Source organism: Syngnathus acus, chromosome 21 (assembly GCF_901709675.1).
Source record: "Syngnathus acus chromosome 21, fSynAcu1.2, whole genome shotgun sequence".
NCBI lineage: Eukaryota > Metazoa > Chordata > Actinopteri > Syngnathiformes > Syngnathidae > Syngnathus > Syngnathus acus.
Window position 1 is genome coordinate 6,278,381 of NC_051105.1, and position 16,593 is coordinate 6,294,973.

Consider the following 16,593-nt stretch of genomic DNA (forward strand, 5'->3'; position numbering starts at 1 on the left):
TGGCTCAGTAAATATTGGGCAAGACAAGATTTATATCAAAAGTACTGTATTTAGTTGTCCTTGATTTATATAGTTCACCATTTTTATTAAATTGCATTTTCATATTTAATTGAGCTTTTATTATTATTGTTGTTAATATTATTGTTGTTATACATATTTTTTTAACTGTGTATTTATATTAAATAAATTGCCTTTTGTTATGTACAAAACGGCATTTCATGACGTCGAATTGAAAACAATAACTAATGGTTATGAAGCGTGACGAGCGCCTAGGAGGGGCGGGGCCACGGTTGAACCTGCGACGCGTGATTGAAGCCAAAGTTTCCCACTTTCACTTCCTGTTTTACCTCACCTCGACCGCTCATAAGTGCGAGCGCAGATTGCAGGATGAGCCATCCGTAACACTCACCACCTCCAATTTATGCACGTCAAAAATGGCGTTTGTCTACCCTGCGCGTTTTACTTTTACAATCTAGAGCGCCTCTTATCCTTATATAACCTAACGCATCGTAACTCCGACCGGACAAAGCGGTGGCGAGTCTTCGAAGATGAGGAAGCCAGACGTGAAGGTGGTGCTTCTGGGGGACATGAACGTTGGCAAGACGTCTCTCCTGCACAGGTACACGGAGAGGAAATTTAGAGACACCATCAGCACCGTCGGAGGAGCGTTCTTCCTCAAACAGTGGGGGCCCTACAACGTCTCCATATGGGACACCGCTGGTAATTCCTGCTCTCAAAAGTTTTTTTTTTGGTGTGTGTTCTAATTCCTGTGGGTTTATTCACTGTTAGCCCATTGACGCGTAATTCCCGGAATTGAGGCAATCACTGGTATGTGACCTCCAGTCTGGAGCCGATGGGGACTGTTGGCACAAGGCTTACTACCTGTGCTGGACAAAGTGTCTGCTTTGTGCTTTTGGATGGTGGAGGCAGCTGCCATCTTTGTAAATGAGTTACATTTTCCCAACTTGACTAATTTTCCAAGACCTGCAGAGTATTATATTCTGCGACAATATAAGTACAAAACACTGATTTCAGAGGAAGAATGGGGGGGAAAAAGCTTGTTATGAAAGGAAACATGTCAAACATAGCAGACTTTGATGCTAACATATATATATTTTTTGCTTTTGTGACACCGCAAACTTATAAGACAACATAAACAAGACAGAAAGGGATTTTGATGACAAGACGTGTGCATTGTTGTGAGAAATGGTGATAACTGATCGGTTTAAGTGGATAAAACTCAAAATATGCAATATTAAATATCACAGAATATCATATTCATTTTTAGAAAATGTACTATCTCGGTCATGCTGGTGTCAAGATAACTTGTTGGTCTTACACAGCCACCGGGCTACTGTTTATATAGACCGATGGAGAAAAATGCTAAAAACATTGTGTGATTATTGTGGATTTAAACGATGGCGACCGATGCAAACAATTACGAAATATCGGAGTTCATCCGGAGGAAAATCCAAGGCCAGCTCGCAGGAAGTGTTCCGGTAATGTCATGAGTAGGTGTCCACATTGTGATCACTTCCTCTCCCTCTGTGCTGCTCATTCTCAGCAATTTCTGATGGATTCTTTAATGATTTATTTGGAAGATGGCCTTATGAATTATAGCGTTATAGTTTGGGGTTGAATGAACACTTTGTGAGTGATAAACTGCTAAATAATGTCTTCTCTACCGAGTTTGAATTAGTTTCTAAAGCTCTGTGACGAATCCTGCCTCAACAGTCACAGACATTGTCCATTATCGCTCATGCTAGCAATTGATTATTCAAGCTTCTGTCGGGGGCTAATCTGAAAGATCATGATGTTTACTGAACGTGCTAGCTGTGACATGAGTCATTACGCGGCCCGCTATGTCAACATGACTTACTGAAATACTTCAGTAAGGTAAGATAAGGAACGGTTGGCGAGTCACATCCTGTTCTGGGAAAGAAGTTTTCAACACAAACAAACTGCCCGCTGCTCTCTTCTGCCTTTTTCATTTGGATTGTCCGAGTTTGTTTCACAGCAGTGTTTTTAAGGATCTTGCCCTGTTCCTCTTAATAGTCACATGATGGTGTCATGACAGGAAGACTTTATGCATCGTGTTGCTATTTCCAGAAGCACAAGAACATCTCATCAGTCCCTAAAAGAATATTTTATGAGAAATATTCTCACATCCTCCTCACATCTATTCTGGGACATCATTGCGATTTTATTGTACGTATCCCTAATAACCCCAGAGAAGGTGATTCCTCACATTACATTGTTGTGAAATGACATTACATTAAATATTTTTGAGTTGCTCAATTGACGTGTGAAGAAATTCTTGTAGGACACAACTTTTCCGGGCAGTAATGTTGCATATAAACAGCTGATCAAAGGATCACTTCAAAAGTGGGTTGGTCATAATCGGACTTAGAAGTGTCTGCACGTCCAAACTTAAATTATTCCTCCCCAGGTCGGGAGCAGTTCCATGGTTTGGGCTCCATGTACTGTCGTGGTGCGGACGTTGTCATCCTGATTTACGACGTCACCAACTGGCAGAGTCTGGCCGAGCTTGAGGAGCGCTTCCTGTCCCTGACGGACACCGCCAACCACAACTGTATTTACGCCGTCGTGGGCAACAAGGCCGACCTGACGGACACTAAAGCCCAGCTGTATCAGGAGATGATCGATGCGAATCCAACAGAATCCGAGGAGGACAGATCAAACGTGCTGTCCGCTTGCCCCACGCCGCCCGCCTCGCCCGTGTCCATCCCCAGCGTCACATTCCCCAAGCAGGTCACTCGCGAGGACGCGTTGGCGTTCTACGGGCGGATTCTTCGCTACAAGGGCTTGGACGAGAGGACCAGCCTGCCCGCGGAGAAGATGATCTTCGAGACCAGCGCCAAGACTGGCTACAATGTGGACGCTATGTTCGAGGCACTCTTTGAACTGGTGCTCCCCTCCATGCTGAGGAAGAGGAAGGAGTACCACAGGTCTGACACCGTGGACTTGGAGATGTGCAAAAAGGGCGGCGGAAAGCGAGGACGATCGACCTGCTGCTAGGACCCAACCAGGAAGCCCCGCAGGAAGAGTTTTAACACGTGATGGGACCGCTTAAGATGTGAATTGACAAAGAAACCACTAGCCTTGATTATGTCAATGATTTCTTCATACTGTGAAGCAGCATCTATATGACAAGTCATCCCAATGACTAAAAGTAGACGTCTGCAGAGAATAAACACACTTTAGAATCCAGAAATGTAATTTTCATGAATTACACCAACCTAATTGCACTAATTATTACCATGTAGCTAGCATAGTACACTGTCTTAAATAACACTTCTCATTTAAATGTTTTCAATTTTCAGACTTAAATCTTCTCTTTTCTTCATTAACACCAATTTATTCTGTTCTGTAAATGTCCTTAAGTTAATGACACACAGCTATGTTGAAATTGTAAGTGTAATGAGAATAAAGATTTTTATTGAGCTGGGGTTAGTTAATGAAATCACACAAAGGACTCTTAGAAACAACATTTAATCTTTTACATTATACTGCAATAATAATGTATTTCAATGAGTAAGTATTGTTTGACTGATAGTTATCTGGTGTGTTTGCAAACAAGGGGAAAAACGGACTATATTTGAGCAGGTCGACCATTTACAAAACATTATTCTTTTTCAAATCTATTGCGGGGTCCACTTTAGTAGAGGAAAGATGTTTTGAATCCCCCATTTATACAAATCAAGTGGCCTGTGGTTGCTGTTGCCCACACCTGCCCTTGAAACACTTGAAAACTGCCAAGTCCCCTGATAAGAAAAAGGTTACCCAAGGACCTTGGATCCAAGTCCAGGCTGTTTACGTTCTAGCAGTTGAATTAATCATTAGCAGATTCTGAGTCGAGAGTGACCCTGAAAATACATTTTGCTGCAGTCGACTTCATCGAGATAATAACCTCAAAATTAGAATCAGTGCATTTCGTATATGACGGTTTGCAATTAACATTTTGGCTGATAGTTCATGTGACACGGAAACGACTCATCCGACGTAATACAGAGCGTAACGATAGTGAAGGCCTGGTGGGCAAGCAGAGTTAGTGGCTTAAGGATAAAGCTGGATGCAGTGCAAGAGGAGCGACGAACAGTCTCTGTGTGATTGCCTGAGGTAATAAGTTAAAACAGTAAGCACCATTACACATTTAGAATCAACATACTTGTTTCTCAAGGCACCAAACAGTCATTGCGTATATGAGCTTTGTGACTCAGGCGGGGGCTGTTGTGCTTTACACTGATCGATGGCGGCCAAATGACAACACACAAGACGTCTCCTTTCACAAGTTCTTCATGCAGACCTGGCAGCGGCTGATGCGCGACAGGAGCTGGCCCGCTTTGAGCGTCTCTGATGCCGGCTCGGTGTGGAACGACTGATCTATGGAGGTGAGCCAGAAGCTGTGCTTGTTGGCGAAGTAGTGACACGTGCCTTTGGCGCCGTTGCACTCGATGAACGGTGACGTCCGGAAGTCTTCCAGGCAAGATCCGGGCGATGACAGCGACTGACCCCCGCCCTCGTTTCCAGCTGCCGTGTGCTAAGAGGTAATTGATTTGTCATTTGTTTGTATTTTGCATATTCCAAAATAAGTGACTTAGCTCACTGCGTACTCTTGTAATGGAATTTTATTAAACTGCACTACTCACCATGAGGAAGGAGTAGCCAATCCAGAGGCTGCGCCATCCAGCGGGACACTGCGGAATGGTGATGTCCTGGCTGTGCACGGCGATAGCGATCGACGGGGCCTCGCAAACCGAGCAGCGGCTGATGTAGGGTTTGATCTCGCCCTCCTCCACAGGCATCATGGGCAGTGGGGCGGTGGTGGACAGCCAGTAGGACTTGTCGTTCCTGCTGGCGTAGTAGCAGATGTCTCCAGGGTTGCAGTAGAGGAAGGGCATGGTGCTGAAGCGGGGAAGGCAGGAGCCAGCCAAACCTGACAAGAACAACACCAAGGTAACCCATAGTGGGTTCATGTTCATCAAGCATAATGTCACTTCAATTCTGCCGGACTCACCAAGATCCTGGTTGTGAGCCTTTTCTTGGCCTTCCAGGTACAAAAGACTGTATCCATCCCATATTTTGGACATCCCCACGGGGCACATGGGAGTCTGCTCAGACTGACTGTGCTTCACCAGCAGGTAACCCACACTGACACTGCGGCCGGGCATGCCAGGTAAGCCGGAGACACCTTGTTTACCCCGGTTACCTTTGACCAAACACAATGCAAAAGTCAATAAACTGGTACAAACAGCTACTTAAAATCTCAATAACTACCCCCATCTATTATACTAGTTGGAGAATAAATCAAAAGTGCAAAGATAAACATTTTTGTCCTCAGCTATCCGTTGTAGTTTCTGGGTTTATCAATTCAACACACCTTCACGAAACAATATTGATAAAAATCCAATTTGGTAACAAACCAGTTTCCTGCCTAAACTTGCGCCTACCTTTTAATCCTTTAATCCAGGACTATTAAATGAACACTAATCCTCATCTGCCCTGATCAGACGTACCCTCCAATCCTTGCAAACCAGCATGGCCCACTTGGCCTGGCTCTCCACGGAATCCAGGCGTTCCTGGTGTTCCACTTATTCCCGGCATGCCTTTCTGCCCAATGGGTCCAAAAAAACCTGAAAAAAATAAATAACAGACCCTGTCAATTTCATCTTTTTACTTGACCACTGTTGGAGAAATGTTTTTAGACTTAATTCAATTTATTTAAATGTTTATACAATGTCTTATTTAAAATCACAACAAATATCAGTGTTCAAAAATGAAAACCTACAAACATTTAAATTATTGTTACATTATTTATTCAATCTTCCCATTCATGAAAAAAAAAAAAAACTGACCAGCATCCCCAGGGGGTCCCCGTGGTCCTGGTTCGCCTTGAATGCCTCTCGGTCCTTGAATACCCTGTGGTCCCGGACGACCCCTCTCTCCTGGCACTCTGCTGGGTTCTCCAATTGGACCTTGGTTTCCTGGCAACCCACGCAAACCTGCGGGCCAAACATATTTAAGCGCAAGGACAAACTAGACTCTAACCAATAACAAGTCTTAAGTAATAAGTTAATCATTTACCTGGCGGTCCAGTATCTCCTTTAGGGCCATATGGTCCTCTCTCTCCCTTGAACCCAATCTGACCAGGAGTTCCCATTGAGCCCTGTTCTCCATTGTCACCTATAAGAAAATACAGGAAACTAGAAATGTAATGAGATGTAGATGACCACAATATATCCGGAGGAGTGGAGTGGATGTGGATTTGTGATTCGGTCATTTTAGCGTACTGTACCTTTCTTCCCAGAAATTCCATGTGGTCCCCTATATCCACTTGAACCTTGTTCTCCAATGAGCCCTTTTCTACCAGGGACTCCAGGATGCCCAAGAACTCCAGATATACCTTTTTCTCCAGAGGAGGCATCAATACCTGGAAACCCTCTGGCTCCAGGGAAACCTGGGAAACATAATTGTAGGGTTCATAAGACACAATTTACCCTACACAACTATTCTAAGTAGCCCTTTTGGATAAATATGGTTTTACGCTTCTCCTCTTATGAGGCCTGTGGGTCACGAGCTCCATCAGAGCATTTGAATTAATTGTCAACTCAACAGCCCTGGTAACTATGATGGTTTTGGTCGTTGACTCAGTATAGTCTCACCCTGGAATCCTCGGGGTCCAGGAAAGCCCTTATCCCCCAGGAGTCCTATTCTGTCTTGTTTTCCATCTGGTCCACTTGGCCCACGGATTCCTGATAGTCCAGGCTGACCTTTGTCACCTGAACACACCAAATGCAGTCTTTAGCCCAGTGGCTCACTAATATACACATTGGTCAACTGAGAGCTTAGTAAGTGGCAGAAAAACTTACCAGCATCTCCTTGCAAGCCTTTTGAACCCGCAACGCCTGGCACACCTGCCTGGTTGTTTGGGTTGCCAGCCTCACCCTTCTCTCCTTTGGGTCCTGGGTTGCCAGATGGTCCAGTAGTATCCAAACCTGGCAAAATCACAACCAGAAGCAATGGTTTTCCTCAACTTTGGAAACAGCAACATTGGTTTGAATAGTTTTAGGAGTATTGGCTAATCGCTCTTAAGAAATAACATGCTGCAAAATTACCTGCAATTCCAGAGACACCCTTTTGTCCTTTTAATCCATCTAATCCATACAGACCAATGACACCAGGGAAGCCTGCACACATTTGTAAAATAAAAAAATGAATGTAACAGATAAAATTATCAGCCAAAAAATAGCAACGCTGAATCGATCTGATCCTTTCACCTTTTGTTCCTGGAAAGCCTGGGAAACCTGGCTGCCCCACTTTTCCAGGCAGCCCAGCAAAACCCTTCTGGCCTTTGTTGCCAGGAGTTCCTTTCTGTCCATCGGAACCTACATTTTTATGAGAAACGATTAAATGGAATGCTGTTTGAATCTAATTCAGTATTAAACAGAATAAGAGAGAAAAGAATAAGATAAACCTCTTACCGGTATATCCGACATCACCCGCATCACCTGTCTGTCCCCTTTTCCCTTCGATACCATCAAAACCAGGAAGTCCTCTATCTCCGGCCAGCCCAGCTAATCCTTTCGCACCTATTTGGATGATAGCAATAATTTGATAACAGTACTGCAATCCCGAGAAACACTATTAAGCACTAAAGCAGATATGGTATGAATTATACTTTATGGTACCTGAGTTTCCTGAAGAACCAACCTCTCCTCTCAGTCCAGTTGCTCCTGGAATGTCTATGCGAGGGCCACTCTCACCTTGGGTCATATAAAAATATCAAGTGATAATGAACTATTGTCAACAAGTACTGTTTAGTTGTAAGTCAATTTGAAGTTTGTACCTTTGATTCCCTTCTTGCCCTTCTCCCCTGTGGCACCATAAGCACCAGGGCTTCCTTTGACCCCCTAAAGACAAGAACAAGACATTATAAATGGACAAGTGATGAGTAATATGTGATAGTAGAATAGACCATGTGATAAATAGAAATGTGATAAATGACAGACAAGAGATTTCAGACATTTGACAACATATTTATATCGTCACCTTTTTACCGCTCATCCCATCAAAGCCAGAAATTCCTTGACTCCCGGAATACCCTGGCATTCCTTTCAACCCTGGTAGCCCCTGTGCACCTGGATCACCTTGGAAACCCTTTTCATGACTGGGTTCTCCAGGGAACCCATGTCCTCCCTCACGGCCTGGAACACCAGGAAGCCCCTTTGAACCTGTGGAAATTGGTTATGTGAGGAAGTAAAATGATGAAAATGCAACATTATTTGGCAATGAGTTGTCATTGTCTGATTAACCTCTTGGCCCGACGAAGCCTTGGTTTCCTAGATTTCCACGTTCTCCCTTGGGTCCTTTCATGTCGACTATCATCTGGGGAGGGATCTCTGGCTTCTCACCAGGTGGGCCCATTAACCCGCGATCACCTGGCAATTAAAGAATCAGAGGATGAGATTAAGTAAAAAGCCTCTCTAATAATGGCTGATATCACATTTTAGAAAAGACGGATCCAGCACCTTTTTGTCCAGTTTTGCCCGTCATTCCTTTTGAACCTATTTGTCCTGGCAATCCAGTCTCTCCTTTTGTCCCACCGACTCCTTTTACGCCTGTATTACCAGAGACCCCGCCAAAACCTGACATGCCAGGAGACCCTTTGTATCCTTGAAATTGAGAGGCATAGTGTCACCAAAATACTCAAATACTGGACATTTGGGTTAGAATATTACACAAATAAACATCAGTCGAACCGACCTTTCATTCCTGGAGGTCCTGGTTTTCCATCTGGCCCAGGCAGTCCTGCGTTACCTGGCAAGCCGTTCTCCCCGAGAACCCCATAGTTACCTGGTTCCCCTGGGAAACCTTTTGTTCCAAATGGCCCTGGAGCACCCGGGTCTCCCTCTGTTCCCCTTTCACCAGTTAAACCTACATAACAGTATAAGTGAGGTACATTTAATATGAACAAAGAATTGCTCTCATGGATTGGGGGTCACCTGGTATTCCGACACCCCCCGGTGGCCCTGGTGGACCAGCGTTGCCAGGATCACCAGGGTAGCCATAACTGCCTGGTGATCCAGGACTTCCTTCCAGACCCCGCAGGCCTGGAGGGCCAATGTCACCTTTGGGACCAATCATACCAGGCATGCCCCCCATTCCTGGAATGATAGAAAGAATAAAACTTCACATAAAACCAAACCTGTAAGGTCAACCAAAAATTGCACCACCAAGCATTTCCTGGCTTTTTTCCCCTTTGTGTCACTGTGTGATGTAATGATATATTTTAAAATATGCCTTACCTGGATAGCCTAATTCTCCCTGATCTCCAGCCACACCCTTGTTCCCTTGAAGCCCATATGGTCCTGGGTCACCAGGAGGTCCCTGACTTGCGCCCAATACTTCTCCGTGGACACCTTTATCTCCAGGTGATCCGATTCGTCCGGACAGTCCAGGCACGCCTGGAGAGCCGACTGACCCTTTTCTCCCCGGCACGCCCAATTCACCGCGGGGACCGGAAAACCCTAGCAGAAGGCATCAATCGAGTTAATACAGCAATATGCTATGGTCATAAACATGAGGTTTCATGGATTCCATAGCAGTTATAGTTTACCTGGTGGTCCAGGTTGACCACCTGGACCGTAGTTTCCGCTTTCTCCTTTATGTCCCTTTACTCCAGAAAGACCTGGCAGACCTTTGTCACCCGGAAGACCTAGTAGTTGAAGATAATAGTAAGTCAAGCTAACTAGCTGCCAAAAAGCAAGACCACACTGGTGCTTCTGGTCTTTACCTGTGAGACCAGGTAATCCTCTGGGTCCAGGAGAACCAGGTAGTCCAGGAGGTCCTGGGAAAGTTCCACAAGGACCTAAAAAGAAATTACGACGTCCAAAAAACACATGGATTAATTATCATATCATGGTTATGGACTGAACTCACTGTACAACAAAAAATACGGTGACTTTGTCTGGTGCCCAGCGTGGATTTTGTGTATAGATGCAAAACCATTATCTTTACATTAGCAAATTATACCGTTGTACGTTCATCATCAAACTGAAAGCAATTCAATTCTGGCAAAAAATCATGCACAAAAGGCAAAGCACATAGAGACTTAAAAGCATCATTATGCCCGCTACCTGTTACATCCCATTGTTCTCCATCTCCTGCTGGACTACAGCCGCCTTTCAGTCGCAAGAGAAACAGAACGAGAGAGGCATTCGGTACAAGAGTTATTCAAAAGCATAAGCATTATTTTGCAAACAAGCTCAGCCCGAGCTGGTTTGACGGCTGCAGGCCCTGCAACAAAGGCGTCAACTGGAGGCACAGCAGCAAAAGTAACAGTACAATCGTAAAATATAATCATCATGCGGCATTGCTTTTAATTCCCAAGCCATGAATACTCTTTTTGGCAAATTATTTGCCAAAAAACAACGAGAAGAGCTTATAGGAGGATTAAAAAAGTGTTAAGACTCAGTAAAAAGAAAATTAGATGAAGCATCAAATGAACCTGTGGAGCTGATGGGTCATTGAATCAATCAGCTTCCTCTTACCTGGGCTACCAGGTGTTCCTGCAACTCCAGGATAACCATCAAGACCAGCATCACCAGGTAAACCAGGCTGGCCTTTGATACCCTCAAGCTCTGCACCTGGCTCTCCTCTCAGTCCAGGTGCACCAGCTCGACCTGGTACACCAGAGAAACCTTTTTCTCCTCTCTGTCCTTTGGAATCGTCTCCCTGTTCACATGAACGACACCTACTATCACCATCCGAAGGAGATGATCGATTATTTTAGGAATGAATGAATACTGGACTCACCGGAAGACCTTGACTGCCATGAAACCCAGGCAGACCAACTCGACCCGGAAATCCTTGCTTTCCCAGTTCACCATCCTGCCCCGGAATCCCAGGATCTCCACGATAGCCTGTGGAGATTATATTGCATCCACATAAAAAAAAATATATGGACACTATACAGGAAAACCGTTGATTATGTGGAACTGGTTGCTGCTTAATCGTGTCTTAAAGAAATTGAGACAACATTAGCACTTGGCTAAAACTATTAGTGACAATCTAATAAGTACAGCACACCTTTCTGCGTCGCTACAGCCGTGTCTCCCTTTCTGCCTCTCGGACCTGGCTCACCAATGACTCCCGGAGTTCCCTGCAATAAGTCGTCGTCATCATGGGGAGTGAGCAAAATCTTGAATGTCTGATTTCTCTTACGGATAATCCATCCACTCCTGAGGGTCCCGGGTCTCCGGGGTCACCCTCCCGTCCAAACTCTCCAGTCATCCCGGGGTCTCCGACTTCACCAACTGGCCCGAGTGGCCCTGGTGGGGAGGTGTTAACGGCGCATTCACATTGCCCGTGATCCCCTAAAAATACAAAAAACAACAAATTCACTATAACTTCAGATAACAATTTCTAAAACAACATTTATTTTGTATCCTGCAAAAACAGTACCTTTGACTCCCTTAAAACCGGCATTTCCAGGCCTTCCTCTACCACCAGGAGACCCCTTGAAGAAATCTCCCCCTTGATACAGAAACGTCGGTACATTTAGTCTTTAATTCCTGCATCATCACATGGTGGCGGTGCTGATCACGACTCACAAGATCCTTTGGGCCCCTGAGGACCTCTGGAACCTGGGCGACCAGGGTTGCCCAGTGGTCCTGCACTGACAGCAGGACTTCCTTTTTCCCCCTGTTGGCCTTTCTCTCCTGGCTCCCCCTTTCTTCCAAATGGACCGGCGTAATCAAACACTGACCAAACAAGGAAAATGTTCAAACACTTTTGATCCCAGGGTTGTGTATTTCCTCATATTGTGTTTTATTTATGCAACTGAGGAAAGTACCTTGGTCTCTTCCTGTCAGTGGACCACAAATGATTGTTTGGGATTTACAACATTGCGTGCATATTACAGTAAACTTCATTTCTACCGCAGGATGATGATTATCATTCATCAGTCAGTTTTTTGCTTGTTTGAGCGAATTAGATTTTTATCCAAGGCGTGGCATTTATTCTTTCAACTGGACACTAACAGCTTTTGTTTTTAGTTTATTTTTTTAGCACTATTTGAGGGAACAGGACGGATTTAAAACAAAATTTGTTACTCATTTACTAAGCAATATTGTGATCCTTGTTTCTTATTGGTATCACAAACCTTGCTGCTGCGAAAATGAAGCGGTGCGTCCTGGTGGTCCAGGAATTCCTTGGTCTCCTATTGGTCCCCTCTCACCTTGGGGACCTTGCTCACCCGGTGGACCAAGGGCACCAGCTTATAACATTAAAAAACAAACAGCTATCATTATTAGCGTCTGAGCATAAAAAGAAAAAAAGAAATAAAATGGGGGGGGGGGTTAATTCACATACCTGATGAAGACCAAGGCCAAAATCCAGATGAAATCAATTCCCCAGCTTCACCTATCACTCCCTAAAATACAAAATTAGTACAACTCATGTATTCTCTACAGATTTGGTCTGATTTATTGTGTCTTAGAATATAACCATAATATTAAACACGAAATGATCATTAAAATGTCTGTTAAATGTGGGGAAAATTGTGCAGTATTATTATATACAACATATAGTAATATTATATATGCAATAGGTCATAGCATCACGAGTGGTAATTCAGTTATGCATGAATCTTTTTTTTTTTTTTCTTTTTACACACACAAACATCTCAAAAAGCAAATTTTTTAAAATAATTTCACAATTCAAAATGAAAATATTCACCTTTGGACCAGGTCTGCCGACTTGTCCTTTATCCCCCGCATCCCCCTAAAAGAAAGCCTCGTTAACAACTCTGTAATCGATTACCTCCTCAAGAGGAGCAGCATGGGTCATACAAGCGTACCCTTGATCCAGGCTTGCCGGGAGCACCAGATAGTCCCTAGAAATCCATCCAATGCAAATTAAAAAGATAAAATGAAACTCGGGCCTCAAAGCAGTTTGACTGGAATATGCAGAAATGTGCTCACTCTTGATCCAGGGAACCCCGTAATTCCAGTTTCTCCTCTGTTGTCAGCCTGTAGTTAAGCAACAACAATGATGCCATTATGTGATCAAATGATCATAGTAAGGCGCGAGAAGAATCAGCGAGCGCTTACCAGATCTCCTGCTTGTCCTTTGAAACCTTTCGGACCAGGATGGCCCTAAAACAATGCAGATATTTTAACACCTTACAATTAAGATACTTTTTTTTCATGCAGATGAGTGACAATGGAGCAAATGTACGCACCAAGGGTCCGAAAGGTGGTTGACTGAGGGGATGAGTGGAGTTTCCTGGCGGTCCCGGGGGTCCAATGTCTCCCTGTGGTGCAAGAAAGATAACATAAAAACACGAGAATGCTAAATTAAAAGAAAAGAAAAAAAATAGTGTCTGGGACACGTACCAAAGGTTTGTAAGGTGTTTATTTTAGGGGAGCCCCGTTTTGTATTTCCACAAATTGTATCTTAGCCCTCCCATTTACTCCGAAGACTGCTACGCTATACTTTATAAATTCAAACTTGGGCTTATGTGAGGGTGGAAGTCAAAGTTAGAACTCCACTAATTATGTTTTCCTCAGTAGAGAAAAGAATAAAACCCTGAGACATCTATTTGAGTGGAGGGCACTAGTTGAGGATATTACAGGACACGTGACATATCCCGACAATTATGTCGTCATCCCGAGCGGTCACTAACCTGGTCGCCCTTCATCCCCTTGATTACATTTGTCACGGCCTGTGGGGAAAACACAAGGACAGTAAAAGCATCAAAGTGTGACTAAAGTCATCCACATGCAAATTTGACCACTTAAATGAGTCTTGAATACCTTTGGTCCACGAGGACCTGGTGGCCCGGGTTGACCCTAGAAGAGGACACAAACAGAAACATTTTACCACTTACATGTAAGAAGTCTTAAAATAATATTATGATTATTATTATTATTTTAACCTTTGGTCCTGGGATCCCTGGGTTTCCCGGCCATCCTCGGTTACCAGGAAGGCCCTGCCAAATGTCACAAAGAATCACTAGGCATGTCTACAACTGTTTTCTCTACAATATAGAGCAGATCTGGGCAAATGCCAGCCCACAGCATTTGCCCATTGTCCAACATGTCTTACAAATTGTCCATTGGTTCCCGGTGTGCCTGCGTCTCCCTGTGGAGAGATGATCAAAATATTCATATGCAAAAACGTGCTTGGCATGTCAACATCAAATATTTCGTATAGTTTATTCTTTACCCTGAATCTCCTCATGTACACGGTGACATCCAAGGTGTCGCCCTTCTCCCCTTTCCTGCCCACTTGTCCCTGACAGGAAACATAAAATCAAGCACTGGGAGTACAACTTGCAAGTGACTACCTAAACCTTAATGGAGGTCCACTTACAGAAAAACCAGGTGCTCCTTGACGTCCCATTTGACCCGGGATGCCGGATTCCCCTGTTGTCCCATTACAGCCGTCTGCTCCGGGCTTTCCTCTGGGCCCCGCTTGTCCTGGATGACCCTAAAGAAAGGAATGACCATTTCAATATGAACCTGCTTTAAAATATGTACACAAAAAGTTACTTACCGGAATTCCATCGTTTCCAGAGAAGCCAGGTACACCTGTCATTCCCTGCGGAGAAATAATTTAGCATGAAATAAACATGTACGGACCCCCCCGCCAAAAAAACCCCAAAACAATTACATCGATAGATTTACCATATTTCCTTTGGGTCCAATGTTGCCATTCCGTCCAGTGTCACCTTTGTACCCCTTTGGCCCTTGGATGCCTGGATCTCCTGGTCTCCCCGGTGGCCCGGTGATGCCTTGGGGACCAACAGGCCCGTGTTGACCCTGAAGGAAATCGATAGCAAGCTTGGATCAGTTCGATACAGAGTGGTAGAGCAGACTGGAGTTACTTTATCAAATCTTTCAGTGACTGTTTAGAGTTTAAAGACAGCTAAGTCTTTCTGTCATTTGAAACTCTTTACACCCATCTAGTGGTCAAGCCTTGTTACTACACCAGCAGCCTCCCCACTCCAAGAAGAGTTGCATGTTGAACAAAAATAACCACTGGAATTATAGAAAGGTAAATACAAAGATAAAAAAAAAGAACAACATTCTTGTGGACATGCTTTTTTCGTGCCTCTGCTGGGGGCAGCGGTGGGGGTCTGAGACATTGCTTGAAGTTGAAGCGGTGGCCGAGGGAGAAAGTATGACTTTGCAAATGATTGCAGAACTTGTGGTGGGTGATATCATGGGAAACGGCGTTGTTTGTTTGGTCTGAAAGTCCAAAAGGTCAGCCAGCGACGACCGCTGAGGTCAGGGGGCCAGGACGTGTTCTTGTGAGAACCAACAGAAACACCCACGGACAAATAGTTTGGGGGCTCCGACCAAGTGTCTGTCATTGAATGTCACCCTCTTCAATTCATTTGTTGCTTGTGGTGGGAATCAAACAAGTACAAATACTCATTGCCCTAGTTCGGCACATTTTATTTTTGTCATCAGTGAATGACTCTACTTTTTCCACCCTACATTTGAAAACAAAAATGTACCGTATACTTTTTTTTTTGGTCATCATAAGATAATATAGCACTTGATTAAAAACAACTAAAGTTCAGATGTTCTATTAATCTTTTGTGGGGTTATTTTGTTTTCTAGTAAAAGCCTGAATGTTTTGTGCAAACACGGATTGCTATTTAAAACTGTTTTTAATTCTTTTAAATTCCGATGTCTGTGTATGTATGTTTGTTCGTGTGTGTCAAAAAACAGTTGTGTCTATGACAGGCATTTCGGATGTGTGTGTTTTGTCTCGCATCAATCTGGACCCTGCAGCTGTTCATACAAGACTAGCACCACAAACACCACCACAAGGGGGCGCCATAACAACACAAATTCCAGATCATGCATCGAGACGCGGTCCTCAAATTTAAAATACAAATCTGTTTATGCGCTTACAACCATAAAATTCATCCATCCATTATCTTTAGCGGCGATCCACATTAGGGACAACTTAAAGTCTTCAATTAATTTAACATGCATTTATTTGGAATGTGGAGGCAATTTATGGTTTCAGCTTTTGATAAGTAGGTCAAATGTTAGTGTAGATGCGCTTAACCTTGTGTATATCAGAACTGTACAAACTACAAGCCAGATTAGAATCAGACAGTTATGATTATGGTCAATGTGTGAAGAAACAGATGTGCTTCCCATTGTTTTTGTGGAAAAGCCCCCTTTAGAGGATAATGCATGACGCATGTATTCATAGATTAAATCAAAACCCTGATCCGGATAAGATTTAGCGAGATAACTCATTGAATGGAAAGTTTTCACTTATTCAAACTAATATATTTACTCTCATTTACAGCATGCAAGAGACGTCTGGTGAGTTCAATTGTTTTTTTTCCTATTATGCTGATGTTCATAACAAACTTGATGACCTTCCTGTGTGGAGTTTGCATGTACACAGCATCTACTATCTACATTTAGAATCATAATATGTTGCTTTCAAACAAATTCTGAATTTTTACATTTCTCACATTTTGTACTTGACCTCTTACGACAATGTCGCCCTTCGTGAATACAAAATGTCAAATTAAGC

The 16,593-nt window shown here is 43.7% G+C and overlaps 2 protein-coding genes across 3 annotated transcripts in view; one reads left to right on the top strand and one right to left on the bottom strand.

Moving 5' to 3' along the window:
- The first annotated feature begins 322 nt into the window (after window positions 1-322).
- rab20 (RAB20, member RAS oncogene family) lies at window positions 323-3,462 on the top strand. The gene is made up of 2 exons (XM_037240161.1): window positions 323-720; window positions 2,450-3,462. Exons 1-2 carry the CDS (start codon window positions 549-551, stop codon window positions 3,037-3,039), a joined length of 762 nt encoding a protein of 253 aa, XP_037096056.1. The 5' UTR covers window positions 323-548; the 3' UTR covers window positions 3,040-3,462.
- A 35-nt stretch (window positions 3,463-3,497) lies between these two features.
- Window positions 3,498-16,593, bottom strand: part of col4a2 (collagen, type IV, alpha 2) — a 32,183-nt gene continuing 19,087 nt past the window's right edge. The window contains exons 5-48 of one of the 2 annotated variants that reach the window (XM_037240100.1): window positions 14,712-14,846; window positions 14,581-14,625; window positions 14,398-14,514; window positions 14,251-14,319; window positions 14,131-14,166; window positions 13,961-14,014; window positions 13,839-13,874; window positions 13,709-13,747; window positions 13,265-13,336; window positions 13,134-13,178; window positions 13,005-13,052; window positions 12,881-12,916; window positions 12,760-12,804; window positions 12,394-12,454; window positions 12,185-12,298; window positions 11,634-11,783; window positions 11,485-11,556; window positions 11,245-11,396; window positions 11,110-11,182; window positions 10,837-10,943; window positions 10,572-10,755; window positions 10,158-10,202; window positions 9,815-9,889; window positions 9,638-9,736; window positions 9,327-9,548; window positions 9,024-9,185; window positions 8,785-8,955; window positions 8,550-8,693; window positions 8,334-8,459; window positions 8,071-8,252; window positions 7,868-7,931; window positions 7,710-7,784; window positions 7,503-7,610; window positions 7,299-7,406; window positions 7,137-7,208; window positions 6,891-7,016; window positions 6,684-6,800; window positions 6,317-6,478; window positions 6,106-6,204; window positions 5,877-6,023; window positions 5,538-5,654; window positions 5,039-5,230; window positions 4,671-4,957; window positions 3,498-4,561 (exon numbers count right to left, since the gene is read on the bottom strand). In XM_037240100.1, coding sequence (XP_037095995.1) covers window positions 4,307-4,561; window positions 4,671-4,957; window positions 5,039-5,230; window positions 5,538-5,654; window positions 5,877-6,023; window positions 6,106-6,204; window positions 6,317-6,478; window positions 6,684-6,800; window positions 6,891-7,016; window positions 7,137-7,208; window positions 7,299-7,406; window positions 7,503-7,610; window positions 7,710-7,784; window positions 7,868-7,931; window positions 8,071-8,252; window positions 8,334-8,459; window positions 8,550-8,693; window positions 8,785-8,955; window positions 9,024-9,185; window positions 9,327-9,548; window positions 9,638-9,736; window positions 9,815-9,889; window positions 10,158-10,202; window positions 10,572-10,755; window positions 10,837-10,943; window positions 11,110-11,182; window positions 11,245-11,396; window positions 11,485-11,556; window positions 11,634-11,783; window positions 12,185-12,298; window positions 12,394-12,454; window positions 12,760-12,804; window positions 12,881-12,916; window positions 13,005-13,052; window positions 13,134-13,178; window positions 13,265-13,336; window positions 13,709-13,747; window positions 13,839-13,874; window positions 13,961-14,014; window positions 14,131-14,166; window positions 14,251-14,319; window positions 14,398-14,514; window positions 14,581-14,625; window positions 14,712-14,846 — 4,845 coding nt within the window. In that variant the 3' untranslated portion in view covers window positions 3,498-4,306. The remainder of the gene's footprint in view (window positions 4,562-4,670; window positions 4,958-5,038; window positions 5,231-5,537; window positions 5,655-5,876; window positions 6,024-6,105; window positions 6,205-6,316; window positions 6,479-6,683; window positions 6,801-6,890; window positions 7,017-7,136; window positions 7,209-7,298; window positions 7,407-7,502; window positions 7,611-7,709; window positions 7,785-7,867; window positions 7,932-8,070; window positions 8,253-8,333; window positions 8,460-8,549; window positions 8,694-8,784; window positions 8,956-9,023; window positions 9,186-9,326; window positions 9,549-9,637; window positions 9,737-9,814; window positions 9,890-10,157; window positions 10,203-10,571; window positions 10,756-10,836; window positions 10,944-11,109; window positions 11,183-11,244; window positions 11,397-11,484; window positions 11,557-11,633; window positions 11,784-12,184; window positions 12,299-12,393; window positions 12,455-12,759; window positions 12,805-12,880; window positions 12,917-13,004; window positions 13,053-13,133; window positions 13,179-13,264; window positions 13,337-13,708; window positions 13,748-13,838; window positions 13,875-13,960; window positions 14,015-14,130; window positions 14,167-14,250; window positions 14,320-14,397; window positions 14,515-14,580; window positions 14,626-14,711; window positions 14,847-16,593) is intronic. The other variant, XM_037240101.1, reaches the window with a different exon arrangement.

Bases quoted from the DNA above. Each gene is read 5' to 3' on its own strand.
- rab20 (XM_037240161.1), top strand. From the start codon at position 549: ATGAGGAAGCCAGACGTGAAGGTGGTGCTTCTGGGGGACATGAACGTT. The intron at 721-2,449 runs GTAATTCCTGCT...ATTCCTCCCCAG, and splicing joins CTCCATATGGGACACCGCTG to GTCGGGAGCAGTTCCATGGT.